The 22879-nt window shown below is 39.7% G+C and overlaps 1 protein-coding gene across 3 annotated transcripts in view; it reads right to left on the reverse strand.

The window, feature by feature from the left end:
- ALPK2 (alpha kinase 2) overlaps positions 1-22879 on the reverse strand; it is a 177581-nt gene that overhangs the window by 99982 nt on the left and 54720 nt on the right. For all 3 annotated transcript variants that reach the window (XM_036741840.1, XM_036741841.1, XM_036741842.1), the window contains exon 5: positions 14722-16438. In XM_036741840.1, the coding sequence (XP_036597735.1) occupies positions 14722-16438 (1717 nt within the window). The remainder of the gene's footprint in view (positions 1-14721; positions 16439-22879) is intronic.

Consider the following 22879-nt stretch of genomic DNA (forward strand, 5'->3'; position numbering starts at 1 on the left):
ATGTTGGGCAAGTTACTTAACCTTTTTGTTCAGCATTTTCTGTATCTATAACAAGAGGGAGCTGGGCCAGATGGTCTCCAAGGTCTATTTACCTCTCTCTTTTTACCTCTAAAATTCTATGACTCTATCCTGGGTCAAAGGAACTAAACCCCCACCACTTCCCAGACTCTGGGGAGCAAAATACTATACTCTAAGGAGAATGAAAGAAACTACTAGGCAATCTAGGCTGTTTTTGACTAAGATATAATTGATGTGATTGAGTTTTAAGTCAGACCAAAAGAAATGGGCAAATGAAACGTTGTTTTTGGCGCTCAGCTCCAAAACAAGTCAGCGATGAGTGATTTGTTTCAGGAGATTAAACCCACACACCAGGAGGTTGATGGCCCGCCTCTCACTAGCCTAACCAGCAGTCACCCAAATTCCAGTCCCTGAACTGCTCCTCAAAATAAAACTCGGCTGTAAATGGTACACCTGTTTTGGATTAGTTACAATAAATCAACATCTGTGCTTATTTCAGTTACCCTGGACAGGTGAAAACAAAGACATGTTTTTAGCAAGCAAAGTAAAAAACAGAAGGGAAAAACGAGAGGCTAAAATATGGGTATGGAAAAAAATGATGTTATTACAGCTTCGGTCTATGAATGAATCATTGAAGAAACGTTCAAGTCCTATGGTGTGTGACTACTTACTTGACCAGTAAGCGCCTACATCACCTAAAATTCTGCCTCCCCAACACTCCCTCTGCTTTATCCTTAACATACCCCTCCAGCCTACTCTCTAACTGCCTGGTTTACTAATCTGTGTTATCTAGCATTATCACCATAGGTGAAAAGACTACACTGCCCCCATTACCTCTTGTATTTTCATCCTTATTCAACAAAAGCCTCCCAAAATCTACTCCACTTTTATCTATTCTTTTCCTAGTCCCTTCTACTGAGCCTTTTGGAATTCTCTTTCTATTATAAACAAATTTCCCTGCATATTTTCCTCAAGTGCTGCTTCTATTTCAAATTACCTGAAATGGACAGGCATTTCAATGTCTTCCTAGGGCACCACTCCCCTTTTGGTGACCTAGGTTTGAAACCTCGGTGTCAATCGCGAATCTTCTTTTTTACTCACTCCATATATTCAAACAGTGGCCAAATCTTATTACTTCTAGCTCCACAATATATCTCAGAGCTGTCCTTTTCTCTTTACTCCCATGATGACCACCCTAGTTTAGTCCATCATTACTTCTCTCATGATTTATTGCAATAGCTTTCTAATGGGTCTCCCTCCAATTTCTTCATCTTCTAATCCATCTTCCATAGCACAGGCAAAGTGACTTTCTTAAAGAGCAGGACTGACTCTGTCACATCCCTATTCAATCAACTCTTGCGGCTTTCTATTACCTCTGGAATCACGTATAAAACACCCTGATGGGCATTTCATACCTTTCACAACCTGGACCCAATCTACCTTTCCAACGTCATTACACCTTACTCTCCTTCAAATACACTGCAGTAGCACAAAGCCAGTAGTCTTACTGTTCCTTATACATAACACTTTATCTCTAATCTCTGTACCTTTGCTCTGGCTGTCCCCTACACCAATAATACATACATTGCTTCTTCCCCTCTGCCTCTTAGAATTAATCCCCAGTAACTTTCAAGCCTCCTCCAATATGAGGCTTTTCTTGATCCCACCAGCTGCTAGTGCTTCCTGACCCACTCCTTCTTATCATTATACAATGATTTTGAATCTATTAAAGTAAGGAGCAGAGCTGGAAGGTACACTTTGCTCCCCACTGTTAATCCTAGATCATTGTCCTGGTGCCATCCTCAGCAACCTCTCCTCTTCTGCAAGTTCAGCTACACTAATCTCGTCCTGATTGCTGTTTTCTATTGACATCCAGGACATTTTCCCTCCTTCCTCAATGATCTTGGCATGTGACTCAATGAAAGTCTTCCTCTTCACACTATGTTCCCTGCTATCATCCTGGGGGACATCGACTCACATTTTAAGGCACCTTCTTAGTATTCTGAGTTCATAATTTCTCCAGCTCTTCAAGTCCTGTGATCTCTATCGTCTACCCACTTCGATGAACTACCTATAAGGCCATACATTCTTGTTCACTTTCATCTGGATCTACAGAACTTCTGAGATGCTGAATTCTGAGATCGCCCCAATCTGATCACAGTCTCTTAAAGATTTTATTTTTTGTCCTCGTCCCCTCTGGTCCCTCAGCTCCTCCATGTTTTCCCAGTTTATTAACCCCATTCTGACTTCATTCGCCTCCCTTCTTACCCAGCTTAGACTCTGTGAAGTAATACACATCCATCATCACTAGATTGATAGAATTCCTCACTCATTTAACAATGATAGGAAATTTTTATGTAGCAGTTTAAAGTTTGTAAAGGACTCTATTTTAATTATCTCATTTGATCCTCATACCAACCGTGTAAGGTGGTTGCTTAAGAGATATTGTTATCGCGATTTTACAGATGTAGAAACTGAGTTTTAAAGAGGTTAAGTGACTTGCAGAAGGTCAAACTGCTGCTAAGTGTCACTCTAGATTGCAGGTCTACCTGACACCACATCTAGCATTGTATCCAGTCCATCATGATGCCCCGCCTCCTAAGTACACTTGACCTTGTACTGTTCCCATCCAGCTAATCCTTAACCCTGGGTAACCTTTGCCATCTGCTTTCCTCATTCCTGTTTCCAGGGCTTCTGAGTTTGATGGACAAAGTTATGTAACCACGCTGGCTAAGCATACTACAGATTCATCTTATTTATCCTCAGTGGGCCCACCCTGCTACCTATCAATCCAATTTTCATCTTTTATTAATTCCCTAATATAGTCTCTGTAGCAGCTACTCTAAACCTTTTCCACTGTTCTCAAGAACCCAACCCCATCCCTGACCTACCCACTCACTCTTAATAGAGAGGCTCGCTTTGCTGAAAAGGTTAAGAACATTAGACATAATCTACTTCAGCTCTCCTGTATGCTTAAAAAAACAACTCTGTGTATCTGCATCCATTCTTTACTCTTTCCCTCATATCTTTGAAGATGGAGTTGTCCTTCTTTTATTCCAAGGATAACCCTTCTCCCTAAGGCCCTGTTCCTCAAGTCAAGTTAACAAGCATTCATTATGTACTTATTATGTGCCAGAAAACAACCCTTCTGCTCAGCGCTGAAACTACAAAGAAAGACAAAAGGAGTCTCACGCTAATGAGAGAGACAACATTCAAACAACTAAATACATACAAGAGTTATTCAAGGTGAATTGTAGTTAATCTCAGAGAGAAGTCTAACACTGACAGCAACTAAGAAAGGCTTCTTGGAGCAGATAAGGTTGGAGTTCAGACTTGAAGGAAGCCAGGAAAACCTTCCCGAAGCACATAATACCCCCTTATTTCTTAATATTCTCTCTTCCTTTGGTTTCTGCAATGCTTGTGTTCTTGATTATTCTATCTCTCTGAATATTCCTTCCTTGCCTCCTTCCCTAGCTCCTCTTTCTCTTCATACCCTTGCATGTAGGCAGTCCCCCCAAGGGTCTGTCCTTTTCTTCTATCTCCCCTTACTTTCTTTGGTGCTCCCCTCTGCACCCATGTCCTCAGTAAGAGGCCCCATACAGACAGCTCCCAAACATTTATCTCTAGCTTGAACCTCTTTTCCAGTTTCTGTATCTTCATTTCTACCTATCTACTAGACGTCCCTTCCAGGTTGTTCTACTGGCAATCTCAAACTTTGTCCAAAGCCCCTTTGGTCTCCTTAAAAAATTAGAGTTAGATTAGATGACCTCTGAGTTACCTTCCAACTCGAAATCTATCAACCTATCATCCACATCCCATCCTACAAAAAAAAACCCCAAAAAAAGATCTATTTCTACTGACTTTTTTTTCCATTTCTGTTCATGTAAATGTTACTACAATTCTCAAGTCTTATAGATTTTTCCTCTACAAACTTTCTTGCATTAGTATTTTTTTCACTTCCTAATTTCATCACCATAGTTCAGGCTCTTTTTAAATTATCATTAAATTGTCATTATTATAGCAGCTTTCTAACTCACTCTTTCCCTCTCTGATACATCTTGAAATGTGCTTCCAGATTGTTCTTCCTAAGGTACAGCTTTGATCTCATATTCTTCAGCCCATAACATTGGAAGAGACACTAGAGATTACCTAATTGGAACCCTTCATTTTATGTGAGGAAACCAAGAGGATGAGTGAGGTCACACAGCTAAGTTGGTGGCAAAACATGGAGTTCAAATCCAGACCTCTTGAGTCCTAACTCAGTGCTTGTTCCTACTATACCATAATGTCTCTCTAATCCTTCTCATTCCCAAACTTTTATTGGCTGTCCATTATTGTCACATGAAGTCCCTAGTCTAGCACCCAAGATCCTATACAACCGGACTCCAACCTACCTTTTGGCCTTTGTGTCCCATGCCTTCCTTTCATATGCCCTATACTCCTGTCAAAAGTCAACAGTCATTGTTCTCTAAGTGTGTCCCACATTCTCCTGACTCCATGGCTTCACTCACATTCTTCCCTGTGTCTAAAATACCCTCCCCCAACAACTTTGTCTATTGATATCCAACTTATACTTCAAAGCCCAGTTCATATTTATCCTTCTTGAAGCATTCCCTGATTTCTATTCCCCTCCTCTTCAATCCATAGCCTGGGTACATTGTTCTTGACTATTCAAGACTAAATACCCTGACCATCCATATAGTTAGACTTGCACAAAATAATGACGAGTGAAATGAGCAGAACCAAGAGAATGTTGTACACAGTAATAGCAATATTGTTGTAAGAACAACTTTGAACAATTAAGTAATTTTAACTATTATATATACCCAAATTAACTACAAAGGACCTAGAAAGGAAGATGCTATCTGCATCCAGAGAAAGAACTGAAATAGAAGTATTTATAGAATGATTTTACATATAAGTGTGGGTATGGGTGTGTGTGTGTACATATATATATATATATATATATATTATGTATATATATTTGTGTCTAAGAGTAGCCATCTCTAGGGCAGGACAGGGGGAGGGGAAAAAGGGAAAAAGAAAGTTACATGATGACTTTTTACATATTTAAAAGGAATAGCAACTTGTGTATAATAGATTTGGAAATGCTTGTTTTATTTCTTAAGTGCAGAATTAAATAAAATAAACAGAAACTCTATGATTTGGTTAGATGTTGCACTAAAATTGTCTCTCCTTCTCCTTGATGCATTGAATGGTTCTATAACACCCCACACATGTTGTTTGTTAGGGTTGTACAGCACTCTTCTGAATTGCATGTCCATGGTGTCTGCTTGAGGGGATGCTACTTGTTATGGGGTATCTGTAGAATATATAATCAAATCCTGCAATGGCTATAGAGGTCATATTATGGTCAGATTCAAAATAAGGTGGACCTATGGGACATCTTCCAGGCCAGATTTACTCTCATGGGCTTACTGTGGTTCAGAAGCCCCTAAATTAGTAGGTTATTCTAGGAATACTGAATTTCTAGGAGGCTGGTAGGCAACATGTTATCATAATGACTTGGAGTCAGTAGACCTAGTTTTGATTCCTGAATCTGCCACTGACTAGGTGTGTGAACTTATATCAATTATCTCTCTGGGCCTGCATTTCCTTATATATAAAAAGTGTCACACAGCTAGTAGTTGCCTGAAGTTAAATTTGCACTTAGGTCTTCCTGACATCTAAGCCTGAGCACTCAGTCCACTTTGCCAGTGGTGTCAAACTCAAATAAGAAAAGGAGTGTACTAAGCCGTATATAAGGATTTTCTGTAGGCTACATATCAACCTAGTTTTAAAATGTAATACCATAGACGTTTTATTGTATTTTTATTTTGTTAAATATTTTCCAATTACATTTTTATCTAGTTTGGACAGCATCCACACTAGAGATGATTATGAGCCACACATAGCCCACTATCTGCTTGTTGGACATATACTTCTGCACTACTCTACCTATCTGCTTCATATTACTTGTGCTGCCTACCTCATTGGACCAATTGAGAAAGAGTAATTAATGGTGATTTGTAAACATAGAACATTTTATAAATGTAAGTTATTATTACATGTTTGGTACAAGGTAGGAAGGAAGGTCAAGACTAATCTAGATCTTCTTGAAAACACTTGAACAAATGAGAATCCACAGAGAAGCCAGAGAATTGACCTGTTTAGAGTCTATTGGGAGGCCTCTACAAGCTCGTGATACCAATTATCCTTTACACCAGACCATAAACCGTAAAGGTCATCATGATTGAGGAATAACATTAGTCTGTGTGCTTAGCAATTTTATGAAGGTTTTCTGGGAAGGAGGGAGTATATGTGTAGGAATATGAAGTAGGAATTCTCAGAATGATCCAAGTATCATTTTATTTGTGCCATCTCAGCTCCAACTGGCCATAGATGATGAGACATTTATACTGCCTGGCCTCTACATGTAAAAGAGATACCCACACTGCAAAACACGGGCATTTTTATAGGTCTTTTCACACAAATGGTAGGATTACGGTAAGCCAGACCTTAAGTACACATCAAAGTAACCAGTTAGTTCAGTCACCATGGCAGGACTTACAGAATAGGCTTCCTGATCAAAGATCAGAGTCAGCATTAATTACTCTGGGGGTCAGATACTGGGTAGTTCTGACAGTGTACTGACTATAGCTCATTAGAACAGGGGTTCTCAACCTGTTTTGTGTCATATGCACCATTGGCAGTTTGGTGAAGCTTATGGATCCCTCAGAATAATGTTTTTAAATGTATAAATAAAATACATGAGATTACAAAGGAGACAAATTATGTTGGAATACAGTTATTGAAATAATTATTTAAAAATTCAAAGACCTCAAGCTAAGAAGCTCAGAATTAGAAACTTAGGGGTTAAGAAGTTTTGAGCATAGTATTCACATACTAGGCCCATTTGGGGCAGGTAGGTGAAACGGTGGATAGAATGCTGGGCTTGGTTTCAAGAAGACCCAAGTTCAAACCCAGCCTCAGAAACATCCTAGGTGTGTTACCTTGGGCAAGTCCATCAACCCTGTTTGCCACTAGAGAAGTAGATGGTAAGCCACTCCAGTATCTTTCCCAAGAAAAACACACGGACAAAGGTCAGAAAGAATTGGACATGACTGAACAACAACGCCACAAGGCCTGTTGCTAGTAATATTAAAGTTACTAATACTATTATTAATGCTTCTGTTATTAGTGATTCATTAGCATCCTTGATACACCAAGAGAAAATAAGAAAAGCCTCTGGCACTTTAGGTGTTCACCTATAGCTAATTTATAGAGAGGTTATGGATAAGAGCCACACAGAATAAGCAGGCATGGATGGCTTGTGATCCACCCTCTCAGAACCACTTTATGAGGAAACAACCCTTTATGAGACCATAACATCATTTATTGCTTTAAGTGTTGCAGTATATTGCTTAGGCTTTGAATTCTTCTGTTTTTTTCCCTCCACTTAATCCCCTTGTTTGTTTTTTTAAGTCAGTAAATAGATACGTTGTTGACAGATACAGAAAATTAGATGTACCCACTCATTATGGAGAAAGGCCAATGTCATGCCTAGCACCATATCCTGGGATGGTGCCCTACATAGAGTGGACGCTTAGAAAATGTTGTTGACTAACTGACCCTTGCACACAGAGAAACAATCACAGAATCTCAGGGTTGGAAGTCCTCGAATCTAATCCTCCTACTTGATAAGGAATTCTACCAACTTTCCCTGCCCTCTTCTTTCTATTGGACAGTGATTGACTTTGATTGAACCAGTAGCTTACTAAGTAATTTTAAGTAACTGCTTACTTTCATTTCATGGATTACCTCTCTGGAACTTAGTTGTTAGCTTCTTATAGTTTTGGCTGTTGGTGGTATCGCTGATGGTCAAATGGTCCTAGCCCTTGTTGGTCTTCTTCAGTTACTTTTCAGTTGTGTCCTACTCTTCATGACCACATTTGGGGTTTTCTTGGCAAAGATACTGGAATGGTTTGCCATTTCCTTCTCCAGCTCACTTTTCAGATGAGGAAATGGAGGCAAACAGGGTTAAGTGACTTGCCCAGGGTCACATAGCTAGTAAGTGTCTGAGGATGGATTTGAACTCAGGAAGACGAGTCTTTCTGATTCCAGCAGTCTATTCACTGTGCCACCCAGCTGCCTGGTCAACTTGATTAGAGATTTAACTCCTGCTATATCGAGTGTTCTGGAGATTAAAATGAGGTATGACAATGTCTCTGTGCTCCAGAGACTTACAATCTAGTTGGGGGAAAAGGATATACACCTAACAGAAAGCAAAAAGAAATACAAACTAGCGTGTATTAGTTTGAAGAATTGTTATAGACAATAACTGCTACAGGCCACTCTCCACCTCCCATACTTGGTCAGCTTTTAAGTCTTAATGATTCTACTGCCATATCTCTAATATCTATCCTCTTTCTCTTCTCTCACATGGGCTACCATGCTACTTCAGGCTCTCATCACCTCTCGCGTGTAATGCAGTGACCTGTTTATTGGTCTAATAGCTTCAAGTCTTTTCCCTCTCCAACCCATCCTCCATATTTTTGGTGGAATCAAATGCTATCTTCTTAGAGATGGATGAACTATCCTGCTGGTAAATCCTGTGGAGTTCTTGTTTTTCATTTAGCACCTTCTGAATTTCCCCATCATTTTCATCAAACAGTCTTGGTGTTTGCAAGTGTTCTGACCCAGATGAGCAAACGCAGTGCTATACACCAAATCTCTGAAAGCTGCCCACTCCTTTTCTGCTCCACTGTTGCCAACTGTGTGTTGGTTCAACTTTCCCTCCAAGATAGCAACAAACTGTTCCCTCTCAGAGAAGAGCTCTAATTTGTTGACATTAATTCTTTTGGTAGCCAGAGTTACCTCAGTGTTTGGGAGACTCTGAAGGAAAGTATGGAAGAGAAGATGGACTATGAAACTGACGGTCTACAGAGCCATTGTGTTGACCTCATTGTTGTGTGCCTGTGAAACCTGGACAGTCGACCAGTGCCACACCAGGAAACTGAATCGCTTCCATTTGAATTATCTTAGGAAGATTCTGAAGATCACCTGGCAGGATAAGGTACCAGACGCTGAAGTCCTTGCTTGAACTAAACTGCCAAGCATTCAAACTCTGCTTCAGAGAGCACAACTCCAATGGGCTGGCCACATTGTTTGAATGCAAAATGTACGCTTGCCAAAAAGAGTATTTTGTGGAGAACTCACACAGGGCAAGTGTTCACATGGTGGTCAGATGAAGCAATACAAGGACACTCTCAAGGTCTCTCTTAAGAACCTTGGAGCTGATTGTGTGACATGTGAGATACTATCACATACATACATACATACTTATCACAGGACTGCTCAACATGGTGTGCCCACAACAGAGAAGGTAATGTGCTCTATGAGCAAAGCAGAAACAGCTCAAAGGAAATGCAAATTTAGAATATCTACCCCAAATGTTCACACAGACTATTTGTGCCCAACCTGTGGCAGAGCACTCTGAGCTTGTAGTGGTCTGATCAGCCACAGTTTGACACATTGAAACTTGACTCTAGCATAGTGATGTCATTTTGGTCCTCTTCGAGAACAAAGGACAACAACCATTCCTAAAGCTCAGGTCTAACATATTGGCCCTCTCCTCAAGAAGCATCAGTAGCTGCCAGTTGATTCCAGTATAAAATATAAATTCCATTTTGACACTGAAAGCCTTTCAGATTCTGGTTGAAGCCCATCTTTCCAGATTCATTTCACTTTACTTTCCTTCACACATTCCCATTTTCTGTCAAACTGGCCTTTTTGCTGTTACCCACATGTGACATTCCTTGCCTTTGTTCAGGTTTTCCCTTATGCCAGGAATGCCCCTCCTCCTGCTCCTCATCTTTCTCTTCTCTACATCTTAGAATGTATAGCTCCTTTCTAGACTCAGACCCTCCACGAGGCTTCTGCTGATCCCTCCCAGTTGTTAGTGTTCTTCATATCCCTAGAACCTGACACAATGCCTCTCACATAGTAGGTGCTTAATAAGTGCTGCTGAACTGACTGAGGGCCTTGTGAAGGGCCTCATAAATCTGTTCATCCTTAAAGGATGATGAGAGAAGAGGGTTAGGGCCAGCCACTCAGGGAGACAGGGTAGGGAAGTCACATAGTACATTTGGGGGATGTGAATTGAACAGCTGGCATTGATTGTTCCACTAGGGGAGCTAAAGTTGGAGAGGCCAACTGGGGTTAAATTATGGAGAACCTCCATTGTCAGGCTAATGTGATGAGATTTTTCTCAGACTAACTAGTTCATTCAGAGCACTGCAGTAAAGATGATGTGGTTTGTATCACAGAGTGGGCAGCTAATTTCTGCCTGTCACATTGTCATAGACTAAACTCCCAACCTCTGACAGTCATCCTCAAAGTCAATGGCACTGTCAGAAGGGGAGCCAGGTAAGACTGAGAATGGCTTAGTGTAAGTCCATCCCCATTATTAGAAAAACAATTCAAAGACATGCTCCACTAATGATCAATCACTCAATCAGCGCGTATTTGTTAATTAAAGACCTACTCTGTGCCAGCCACTGTGCTAGGTACTGTGGATACAAACAGAAAAAAACAAAGTCTCTGCCTTCAAAGAATGTGTGTATACATACAGACATGTATACGTACATACAAATATATGTGTATACACACATATATAGTGTGTATATACGTACACATTCCTTGAGGGCAGAGACTTTGTATATATGCCTATACGTTTATATACATATATGTAGGTGTATATATATATGTGTATGTACATATATATGTGTGTATGTGTATACATATATATTTGTGGAGACAACATGTACGACATAAGTTTATACAAAATAAATAGAAAAATACAATAATAATAAAGGAGTGTTATCTTCACATTTAAAGGAAAACATATCCATGAAGCAATGTTTGTGACATATGGCATAAACGATACCATTGTTTCATGAAAAAGCTTATTATTATTTATGTTATTATAATGGCATTTGGTTAAAATACATGGATTGTACTGTAGTACTTAATAATTACCAAGTTCTGACTCCCCATCTAGAAAATTTATAAAGTACTTTAACTGAAGATTACATTTCCAGACTGTACATTATGGGAAACCCATTCCCCAACAACCCCCGCCCCCAAAAACACTCTTTCTGGGGTAAAGCTGACAGTTACCCAGCAGGATCCAGGACTCCTCATTTAGGAGTGAAGCTTATATGACTCCAGTGAGGCACCAGAAGAAACTTTAGATGGCAAGAATGTCATTCCTAACCTCAGAGTTGGACCAGCACATTGAGGTTTAAACCAGAGTAAAGGTTTTGTTGGTGTGACCTTTGGAGAAGGTTCAGATTGGCCTGAGGTACCCTCTCTGCTCTCAATGGCCAAACTTCTGAAACTAGCTTGGGTGGGGGGGACTAGTTAATGGGGATAGACTTGGATAAGTACTATTTCCAGTGAGACTAAAACAGTTTGTTTGTTTTTTACATTGTGAAATAGAGGAAAATAAGTAAAAAGTCTGATGATACGAGTTTAGAAAGGAGGAGATTGTCAGTAATTTTAAAACTAGGATTTGTGAGCTTATTTGTTAAAAATATTTTGATAACTATATTTCAATATAATTGGTACCTTTTGTAATCCTGTGCAGTTTATTTTGTGCATCTAAAAACATTCTGACAAGGGGTTTATAGATTCCTGCTCTATAGTGTAAAAGGAAGTAGTGTAAAATGGTAGACAGATTTTTTTTTTCCCAGTGCAGTACATAATTTTCTATCTCCTGACTCTGTGCCTTTGCATAGGCTGTGTCCCCTGCCTGGAATGCTCTCCCTCCTCTCTTCCATCACTTAGAATCTCCAGCTCCCTTCCGGGCTCAGTTCAGGAGCTGTCTCCTAACTTAAGGCCTTTGTTACTTCCCCTATTTGTCAGTGCTCTTCCCTCCCTACCCCAAAGACTAATGCACTCTGTTTTTGTGTTCTCTGTATTTCCTTACCAGCATATATGTTGTATACCTCCATTAAAATAGATTTCCTTGAGAGAAAGACCAGAAAAATGCTTAGGATGAAAATCAAGAAATAGAACAGGGGTTAGTCTGCAGGCTACCAATCCTACCAGAGGACACTTAGAAGGAAAGGAGTCATAGCATGTGCCCATCAGCTAATGGGGAGAGATGAAGAGGGGGGCACCTTTATTCAACCACACTGAAATCCAGGATTTTCATCTTAATCCTTAGGTCCACTTAGAGTAGATAGGAGAAGGTTTAGAAGCAAAAGCTACAAATCCAAAAATTAACACTTAAACTTCAAAGTCTAAGGATAAAGGCTTAAGGCAAAACCAGTAGATTTCCCCAATTCTGGTAACATATTTTTCACATGATTCTGAAAATTTCCCTGTGGGTCTCATACCCACCCAAGCCTTGGGGTTAAGATGGGGTTTTTAAAGAAGCTGACTCAGCTTCCTGTTAGGAACATAAATTTGTATGTGAAGAAGAGTCTGCCTGGTCAAATATACCCGTCCCCTTTCGTCCCGTTCCTCCAACAAACTTTCCTAAACAAAGGACAATAAATATTGTAGGAATAAGAAACCTTCTTAGCATCTCATCCCAGGTTGTACAGAACTGTCTTAAGGACACAGGTCCCTTTGAAGTTGCTGGTTGGTTCCCACGGTGGGAACCAGCCCTACTGATGATCACCACAAAGTGGGAAGTGGCTCATCTGACTCCATGTAAACTGCTCTTCAGCTTGTTTTCCAACCCAGATCCTTGCCTAACCTATTTAGTTTATCTCAAAGCTTATATTGCTTTTCTGATGAAGATGTTCTATGTGACTGTGTTGCTATAAATGTGAAAGTATCAGTGCATGACTATAGATCTTGGAATGGGTATGAGGGAGAGGAATGTGGCCTCAGGAATGAAAGTATTTTCATTTAGTTGACTCTCAATGAAACAAATGAACATGGTGGCCAGTGGTCAGTGGGTTTGAAGCCTAATGATGGTGAAGATGGTAGGGGCCCCTTTCCCTCAGTTTCTCAATTTAATGGATCTAGGACTGATAAAATTGAGCCTCTGGTGATGGTAGGGATGCCCTTTCCATCCTCTTTGTAAGGGAACCTTTATTTCTTTATTCCTATTCTTGCTCATATTCTATCATCTGAACAGATATAAGATTCCACAGGCCTCTAGGAAAAGGGATATTCTGTCTAATGATATGCACTAGAAATGGACAGACATACAAAAATAGTAATTAAATAAGGTGTAGGAGGCGCAACTTCATGGTTAGGAAAGGAAATAATGTATAAAATTCCAGGAAAACTTCATACAACAACCTTTTTTTGTATAACTATTTGAGCAATCCAGTAATATAAACTATACCTGGGAACAAATTTGTTGTAAATTATTTATATGTGAATACTAAATGAGATCAGCCATAGACTTGTCATTAATGAGAGTACATCTATACAGCAGACAAGGAAGTGTAAATGTTATGTGCCTAATTTGACTGGTTTAGACAGCTAAACAGAATAATCCACTGTGAAGCCAAAATTTAGGCTCTATTATGGTCAGGTCTGTGGGAATCAATATACTGCATTTTAAATAGCCTAGGATTTAAAGTTTTCCTTGAGAGAGTTAAAAAATCCCTGAATACCTTTGAAGTGTACAGGGAGTTAACAGTTTCATTTTCCTAAGAGCAGAGATAGGTAAGTGGCAAGTTAAGTTATAGATTTTTTTTTTGCAAAAACAAACAAAATAGCAAAACCCAATTCCTGCCATAAATCACTGCCCCCCCCCAATTCAGTAATTCATAATCTCTTAACAATTTTATATCAGGCAAATCATTCCTAAGAATCAAGGGCAATTTTCTAAGATATTGCATAAATTCAAGCCATTCTAACTTATTATGTAGTCTCAAAAGCCAATTTGAAGTTTATCAAAATTGAACAAAAGTATTTCTCAAGAAGCAAGCTCCTTCATACTTGAGTTATTTCTCTGCTTTTAATTCTTCCTTTTTAAAATGCTTCCTCCAAGTAAGCGATGGTGGAATCCACAGTCATTTGCTTTGTGTTTGTTTGGTTTTTTTTCTCTTTCACCTCTTCTCTGATACCTTATGTTACAGGAATATAACACATCAGAGTTTCCAAAGTACTTTCATGGAGATACAGATAAAATATACATGGTTAAAAGTAAAAGGCAGCAACAGAACCACATGATTTAGCCAGGATCACAAAATGAATCACATAAATCAAAACACCTAGAAATCACCCATTCCCACTGGGAATATGGACTAAAGTCAGGTCCCACCTTTCACAAACTGCTCCCATCAAAGGTCACTAAATAGAGAGAAATTTGTCAAAGGCTCTACTCAAAACATTTGCTTGAGAAACTTTCTGAATAGAGACGCAGCCTGCTAAAGCACATGCAGTGTATGAAAAGATCAAGTTTCTCTATCCAGCTGTCCAGAATCCCATTAGTCCCTCTTACTACTATCCGTCTTTTTCTATAATTAGGATGGCTTAAGGTTTATCTGGGCCTTTTTCAAAACCAGATTTCCTTCCTAGCAGCAGCAGCTGTCACTCACTCTTGCCTTAATGGTATCTGAGGGCTTACTTTTGATTTACATTATGGTGGAGCTCATGTGAGCCTGAAGTGGGGGATAAAGACATGGAAGGATGCTTTCTGTTCTGTTATTTTTTGGAAAGGAGTCTTACCTGAGGATGGGCATGTTGGTTTACCACCTGATCTGTCTCCAGTAGGCCTTTAGCACACTTCCCTTTCTTCTTCAACTCTGTCTCCCCTTCTGTGGGAAGTGACTCTGTTGGCGTTGGAAGGGCTTCTGTTTCTTGCTGTGCTTGGGTGGAAATGGCAAATTCTCCTCCATGGAATTGGGAATTAAGATGAATAGCTTCTGTCTCTTTGTGAAAACTCTCTCTTGTATCGCCTTGGTGAAGTTCAAGATTCCTGACTTCTCCAGGACCTGGGAGGTAAAGCGTGCCATCTGTTGCATTTTTTTTCAGGTTGGTGTTCAGCTTCTTGGGTTTCCCTTTAGCCCCTGATCTCTTCACCCTAACTAATTTCTGTGAGCCCTTCTTCCACGGTAGGTCTCCGTCCACACTTTTCTCTGCTGAGTTCTCCAGAGGCTGGTTCGTCACTGGCTTTTCTAACTCATGAGTCTGGGGCATCATCTCTCCAGGTGTCTTATCCATGTTCATCAGACTGTCAATGGCGAGATACTCTCCTGCCTGGTGACTATCTGCATTTTCTCCTTTCATTCCTGGTTGATCCCTGTCATTGGCTGTAGAAGAGACAGGGAGCTTATATTGCTCTTGATCTTTTACTGGGGATGTTTCATCTTGAGGGTGTCCCAAAATAAGTGTCATTCCTGGTTGCAAGGTAGACTGATTGTAAGTGGGGAGACTGCTCCTTCCAGCTACTTCTTGGGGTTTTGAGTGATGACCACAGAAGCCAATGGTGGTATCCATAGGCACAATGTTATCTGACACCTGACACTGACAAGCCATTTCACTGTGGAAATGCTCACACCCACCGAGACAACCCTCTCTGAATTTTGTCTCTTCGTCATCTCTTTCTAATAAAAAGACAGGGTCATTCCCTCTGAGATCCTCTTGCCAAATCGAATTAGAGTAATCTGTCATAACATCGGAACATTCCAAATACTCAAGGTCATCATCTGAAAACTCCATGCAGGTTAGGTTTATCTCTGGGCAGAGTTCAAAATCTGTGTCAGATTCTTCACTGGAAATCTCTGGGGAGACATTCTGCTTGGTTGTGGAGCTGTTCACTGAGTAAATGGATGTGGTTTCCTCAGGCAGTGCCATGCTAAAGCTAATATATTTCTGCATTTTAGGGTCTCGATGACTAGGTGGTAAGACTTCATCATTATGACTATAACTGGCCATACAGTCATCAATTAACTTTGATGGTTTGGAATGTACCAGACCACTGCAACATTTTTCTAGTCTATCTGCCTCATTCCTGCTTTTAGGGGAAAGCAAATCAAATGCATTTTCCTCTGCGTAATTGTGATTAGAGCAATTCTCTTGAGTTTGAATAGTGCTTTTGACACCTGCATCTTTCTCGGGGCTATGTGACTCATTATAATTGTTGGACTGTAACTGTGATGAGCAGGAGCCTCTGAATTCTGGGAAAGATGAACCAAACAGAGTAGAAGTGTCCTCAGTGACAATTCCTTCCTCCTGGAAAAGTTGTTCTTCAACTTCATCTGAGTCGTCCTTCTTACACCTCTCAGTCTTATTCTTCCAATCCCTAGCAGCATCTTCTCTCAGGTTAGGGTTGAGTTGTGGGTTCTCTGAAAAACACTCAACTTCAACAAAAGCTGAACAGCAAATCATTCCAAAACAGTTTTGAGCAGAGATCTGATAAACCGCAGCATCATTCTTGGTGCAGCTGAGGTGAAAGAGGAAAAAAAAAACACAATAACATTGTTTACCACATGATGGATAGACAATCAGTAGAGTCTCATAAAACTTTCCACAACACTACCCCAAATGTAGAAAGTTGGCTGTTTATCTATGTGAAAAAGTGTCTTATTTTCCCTAATTTCCCTCCTACCAGGAAGAAATGCTATGACATTTTTGGAGCACTGGGAATTTGAAAAAGCACCATTCTAGCATTTGTTTCTGAGCAAGAAATTGCAACTTACACTCAAATAACTACCATATCCTGTCCCACATGACTGAAACAACCTGAACAATAACTGTATTTAAAGTCATGTTAAAATCTGTAGTTCTTGCCAGCAGGTCTGATTGCAATGCCCCTAATCATGGGAAAATGAGTTTTGCTAAGCACTGTGTTCTTAGCCAGCGGAATGACCAGTGCTATTAACCGTAGTCCTTAAGTGATTCTGGCTGAGAATGCCATCTTCCCTAACAGAATGTTAAGCTTAATTATACTTGAAGACTATACAGCAAAAAACTAAATTCACTCTGGCACTGTATTCAGTTGTTCAAATATGAGCAAACATCACTCAGAATACCCTAGTTTCTTCCCCTTGACCCATATAATTGCCATTTGAAGGGATAAGTGGGACAGTGTAAAAATCACCAAATACTGAAGTAAGGGTTTGCACCCCAGCTCCAACACTTCCTAGCTGTGTAACCTGAAGTAAATCATTTAACTTCCCTGAACTCAATGTTGATCATCTGTAATACTACCATAATAATATTTGCATGACTTCTCTCTTGTGGCTATTCTGTGCATCAAATGTGATGATGTATGTAAGGGTCTTTGTTTGCTGATAGAACGCAAGCTTCTTTTTTAATTATTTATTTTTAGTTTCCAACATTCAGTTCCACAAGCTTTGGGATTTCCAAATTTTCTCCCCCCTTCCTCTCCTCCCCTTTCCCCACCCAAGATAGCATGCAATCCAATACAGACTCAACGTATACCTTCACATTAAACATATTTTCACATTAGCCACATTGTAAAGAAGAATTATAACCAATGGAATGAACCATGAGAAAGAAGAAACAAAACAAAAAAAAAAAGAGAAAGAGAGAAAACAATTCACTTCAATCTGCATTCAGATTCTGTAATTCTTTCTCTGAATGCAGATAGCTTTTTCCAACATGAGTCTTTTGGAGTTGTCCTAAAACCTTGCATTGCTGAGAGGAGCCAAATCTATCAAAGTTAGTCATCACAGATGCAATGTGTCTGTAATTGTATACAATGTTCTCCTGGTTCTGCTCCCCTCACTCAGCCTCAGTTCAAATAAGTCCTTCCAGGTTTTTCTGAAGTCCATGTGCTCATCATTTGTTATAGCACAATAGTATGCCATTACATTCACATACCACAACTTGTCCAGCCATTCCCCAATTGATGGGCATCCTCTTGATTTCCAATTCTTTGCTACCACAACATTTTTGTACATATGGGTCCTTTTCCCATTTGTATGATCTCTTTGGGATACAGACCTAGAAATGGTATTGCTGGGTCAAAGGGTATGCACAGTTTTATAGCCCTTTGGGTATAGTTCCAAATTGCTCTCCATGGTTGGATCAGTTCACTACTCCACCAACAATGCATTAGTGTCCCAATTTTCTCACATCTTCCCTAGCATTTATAATTTTCCTGTTTTGTCATGTTAGCCAATCTGACAGGTGAGTTGTGGTACCTAAGAATTATTTTGATTTGCATTTCTCTAATCAATAGTGATTTAGAGCATTTTTTTCATATGACTATAGATATCTTTAATTTCTTCCTCTGAAAGTTGCTTGTTCATATCCTTTGACCATTTACCAATTGGGGAATGACTTGTATAGAACGCAAGATTCTTGAATAAAGAGGCTGTTCAATTTCTGTCTGTGCATCTCAGATTTTGGCACACAGGACCATAAATTTACAGCTAGACCTTTGAGACCATGGGTTTTTACCCTTTTATTTTATAGATGAGGGAAATTAAGCTTAGAGAAGTTAAATCACAGTCACATAACTAGGGAGAATAGAAGACAGGATTTGAGCTCTTGAGCTCGGGTTAGGAAGACCCAAGTTCAAATCCAGACTCAAACACTTCATAGCTGTGTGACCCTTAAAGGACCTATGTCACTTAACTTCTCTTGGCCTCAGTTTCTTCCTCTGTAAAATAGAGATAATAACAGTACCTACCTCCCATGGTTGTGAGGATCAAATGAGAATATCTGTAAAACACTTTGCAAACTTTAAAGCGCTGCATAAATACTAGCTATTATTGCCATCACTATCATCTATTATTCTAATTCTTGGCTGTAGGTTCGGCACCCTTCTCAATGAAGACATTTCATAAATATCGGCTAATTGACTAATATAGTGTTATCATTATTGACCTCTGACCTCATACGTCACACCCTCCCGATTCCTTTTCTGTATAACTCTACTCCGCAGTTCTGGCGAGCTCCGGTCATATTATTATGACCTATTACAGGGGAGACTGGTGTTCTCTATTCATAATCACGGTATTCTATGAATGATTTGAATTTCTATAGGACCTGACACTTGGTGACCTTTCACCTACCTATCATTTGATTTCATAATATCACTAACCTCCGTTTGACACATTTCAGGAATCCACAGCCTTTCAGAAATGGAATGCCACGTACTTGGTTCCAATTTGTTAGAGGGAGAGAAGTGCTTAAGCAGGCAAGAGTCACTGGGTAAGGCTCCACAAATTTGGTGGTAAATCCTCCAAAAGGTCTCCAACACGTATTACATCAATTAAACGGGAATTTAGGTTAACAGGAATGCCTAAGGGAGGCTCAATCCTTCCTTACTGGAAGTATTCAAATAACAGGTTCTTAAAGCTCATCCAGTCCAACTTTCTCATTTTATTTATTTAATTTTTTCATTTATGGAATAAAACAAGCAACTTCCTCATTTTAAAAGAGAAAACTAAGACATAAAAACACTAAGTGACTGGCCCAAGATCATAAAAGTAGAGTCAGACCTAAACCTAGATAGCTTGACTCCAGAATTTGGGCTCCTCCTATGCCAAATTGCCTTCTAATCCCCAGGTAATTACATTTCTAGGAGAATATAACAATTGAAGTGGAAATTTTAAATAGGTTTAATATGAATGCATATGTAGAGGCTATATCAAATTACTCATCATCTTGGCGTGGGGGCAGAGGAGAGATGGGGAGAAAATTTGGAACTCAAAATCTTATGGAAGTGAATGTTGAAAACTAGAAGTAAATAAATAAATTTAATAATAAAAAAAGAAATGGAAATTTTATTATGAGGAGGAGGGGAGTAATTCTGATGCATAGAGGTACTTTATGTGCACATGTTGCACAGAATTTTCAATCAATCTGTGGGATGCATTCCGTCTGTACAATGCAGACTAGTCAGTATGCACCTACCTTCATACAGTTGTGTTGTTGCTTCACCTGTCATATTGATGATGTGCGTTACCCCACTTTCTATTAGTGTACTGTATTTTTTATTCTGGGTGCGCCCCTCAAAAAATTATTTTCTTTTAATGCGGCCCTAAGATAACCTAAGGTTGGACAGCCTTGACCTACATGCATATGCAAAATGTATGGCTGTCCTATCCAGAAGAGGGCAGTGTTATACTCACATGTGTAAATGAACACAAAACCTTTTACCTTCTTACCCCCTTTTTCCTGAGATGTTCATTTCTCTAGGGCAGGTATGTGGCACAGTGGTAGGAGTGATGGATCCCAAATGCGTTTAAAATATGAGTTTAAAATCTGGCCTCAGCCACTTACTGAATGTGTGACCTGAGGCTGTCTGCCTCAGTATCCTTGTCTCTGAAATGGGGATAATGATAGGTTGTAAGGGTAAATTGAGATATTTGTAAAGTATTTGGCAAACCTTAAAGTGCTATGTAAATTCTAACTAATAAAATTCCTGGATCACTACATTCCCTCCATTTCAAGATGCTCTCTGAAGCACACACTCACTCCCTTATAAACCATCTCCCTGACCCTTTGGATTTCACATACATATTATGTGCTGCGTCTATGTATGTGCTTCCTTTTTAGTCTGAGGATGATTGCATCTCCTTAATACATCTCCTCCTACAGGACCCTCAAACATACTGGTACTGGGAGGATTAGCACCCGAAGGAGTTGGAACCACCAGCAAGGCCAGTATAAACATTTCACCACAGCTTCCAGTTACTTGGAAGTCAATTGGAGTTATCTTTTCAGTTCCCCATAGTTTGACATGGGTGGGTGTGTAGGGAGTTCTGTTTGCTCTCTTTCCTCTTTTCTATTTTTTGACTTCCTCATAATTTTTAAGGGATATTTTGAAATAGTTAAGAGGATTTAGAAGGGATAATTTTCATTTCTATTTAATTTCCATTTTCAATTCTATTTTTAACAATTTTGCTATTTAAAACCCTTATGAGTTATCAGGGTCAAGTTAAGGGAAAAATCAAATGGAGTGAAAGAATGAACAAATGAATGAATGAAAAAGCATTTACTAAGCAATGTGTTAAGTGCTAGGAAAACAAATAGAAAATGGAATCTCCTACACAAAGGGAAATTATTTCAGTAAAAAAGAAAAATAAGAGTTGTCTGAAGTCAGTCAACTAGCCATTTACTAAGCGCCTGCCATGTGCCCCCAACTGTGTTAAGCACTAGGGATGCAAAGAAAGACAAAAGACAGTTCATGCCTTCAAGGAGCTCACAGTCTGCTAGGGGAAGACAGCATGTAAACAGCTTTCCTATTACAAACTAACCATGAGGGGAGATCTCTATGGGGCATGGGATTCCACCCTTGCTTTCTCCAGCGGGTTCACAGCACCTTGCTTGCCCACTAAGAGGCGTGGCTGTGAACAATTAGTCCCAGTCCTGATGCTCTTTGGTTCCTGCCTAACAAAAGGCAACACGAAGGGTGAACATGCAGTGTTTTTTGGATTCTCCCCAGGAAAGATCACACTGGCAGCAAGAAGGGGAGTAATACATCAATTACACTTCAGTAAAAAGCATAGAGAGTACAAAGGTAGGCAGCACCACATGGGTTCGGGGTGGGAGAGGGAGACAGACAGCTCTGGGAAGAGACTGAGGAGGGAGAGGGGCACAGAAAGTCACATGATTGAGGATTAGAAATGGAAGCACTTGGGCAGCATGGACCAGAGGGGCAGGGCATGGGGGTCCCATTTTAATAGGGTTCTGGTGATGGAGGATGGACTAACTCTTGTCCAGGCCACTTTAGGATTGTTCATTAACATATCGATATCTTCTCAAAGTTATCACTGCTATATTAGGGTTTCTTAGTTAGCATAATGTTTCTCTGGTTTTCCTGCACGTGCCTGGAGCTTATCTGTAGTTTGCAGACCAAGGGAACATTAGTGGGACAAAGGAACCGTTATATTGGGGCCTAGCTGGCTTCTAATTTAGTGAATGGTCTCTGGATGGGGCCTTAACTAATTAAGGAGGCAGTTTTTTTTTAAGTGGCTTCTATGTTCCCCTTTACACTCTTAATTCCTACTTATTGTTACCTTACACTGGCTATTTATATACTTGCTATACTACGTGGTGGGGTTGGGAGTGGGGAGGACCATAACAAGATAAAATTTCAGCACACAACTATGCACAAACAAGATGTATATAAAGTATAAATTGAGAGGAGTCTCAGAGGGAAAGCACTAAGATTAAGGAGTGAGAAAGGTTTCTTGCAGAAGATGATAATTAAACTGAGACTTGAAAGAATCTAAATAGAGGCTACTTTTTATTTACTGAACTTTGAAAACAAAAATTATTCCATTAATCGTTGCTTTCCATCTCTTGGTCCTACGGTGTAAGAGATCAGTTTCCTTGTAGAGATGCAATTTTTGCTAATTTAAAGAGATTAATGAAAATACCAAGGGAACTCACTAGTCAACTTAGATTTAAAAAAAGATATAAAAGATGGAAGCAAGGACAGGTAACAGGCGATGAATCTAAGCATGGCGTAGTCCTGTAAAAATACTGTCAAGTGATGGCTGCAAATAAGCCGAGTCTGTAAAGGAAAACTAGAGACAATAAAATGTTTTTTATTTTAGCTATCCTGGGGGAAAAGAAGGGGACCAAAGAAGAGATGGTACTTGGTGCAAATGGCAAGGATATCTGGCACCAGAGAGAAGGCAGAGCTATTTCTGTCTAAATTTGGTTTGTTTGCTTTTTTTTTTTTTGCCAAGGACAAGGACCTTTGCACTAGAAATGAGAGAACAAAAATGACTAATAAGGAATTTGTACCCAAGATAAGTAAAGAGATAATAAGAGAGCACCTAGTTGCCCTGCATGAATTTAAGTTTCTTGACCCAGATGAACTATATCTTTGGGGACCTAAAGAACTGGAAGATGTGACTGCTGAGTCACTATAAATAGCATTTAAATGATTATAGAA

This window comes from Trichosurus vulpecula, chromosome 1, assembly GCF_011100635.1.
Source record: "Trichosurus vulpecula isolate mTriVul1 chromosome 1, mTriVul1.pri, whole genome shotgun sequence".
Lineage (NCBI taxonomy): Eukaryota > Metazoa > Chordata > Mammalia > Diprotodontia > Phalangeridae > Trichosurus > Trichosurus vulpecula.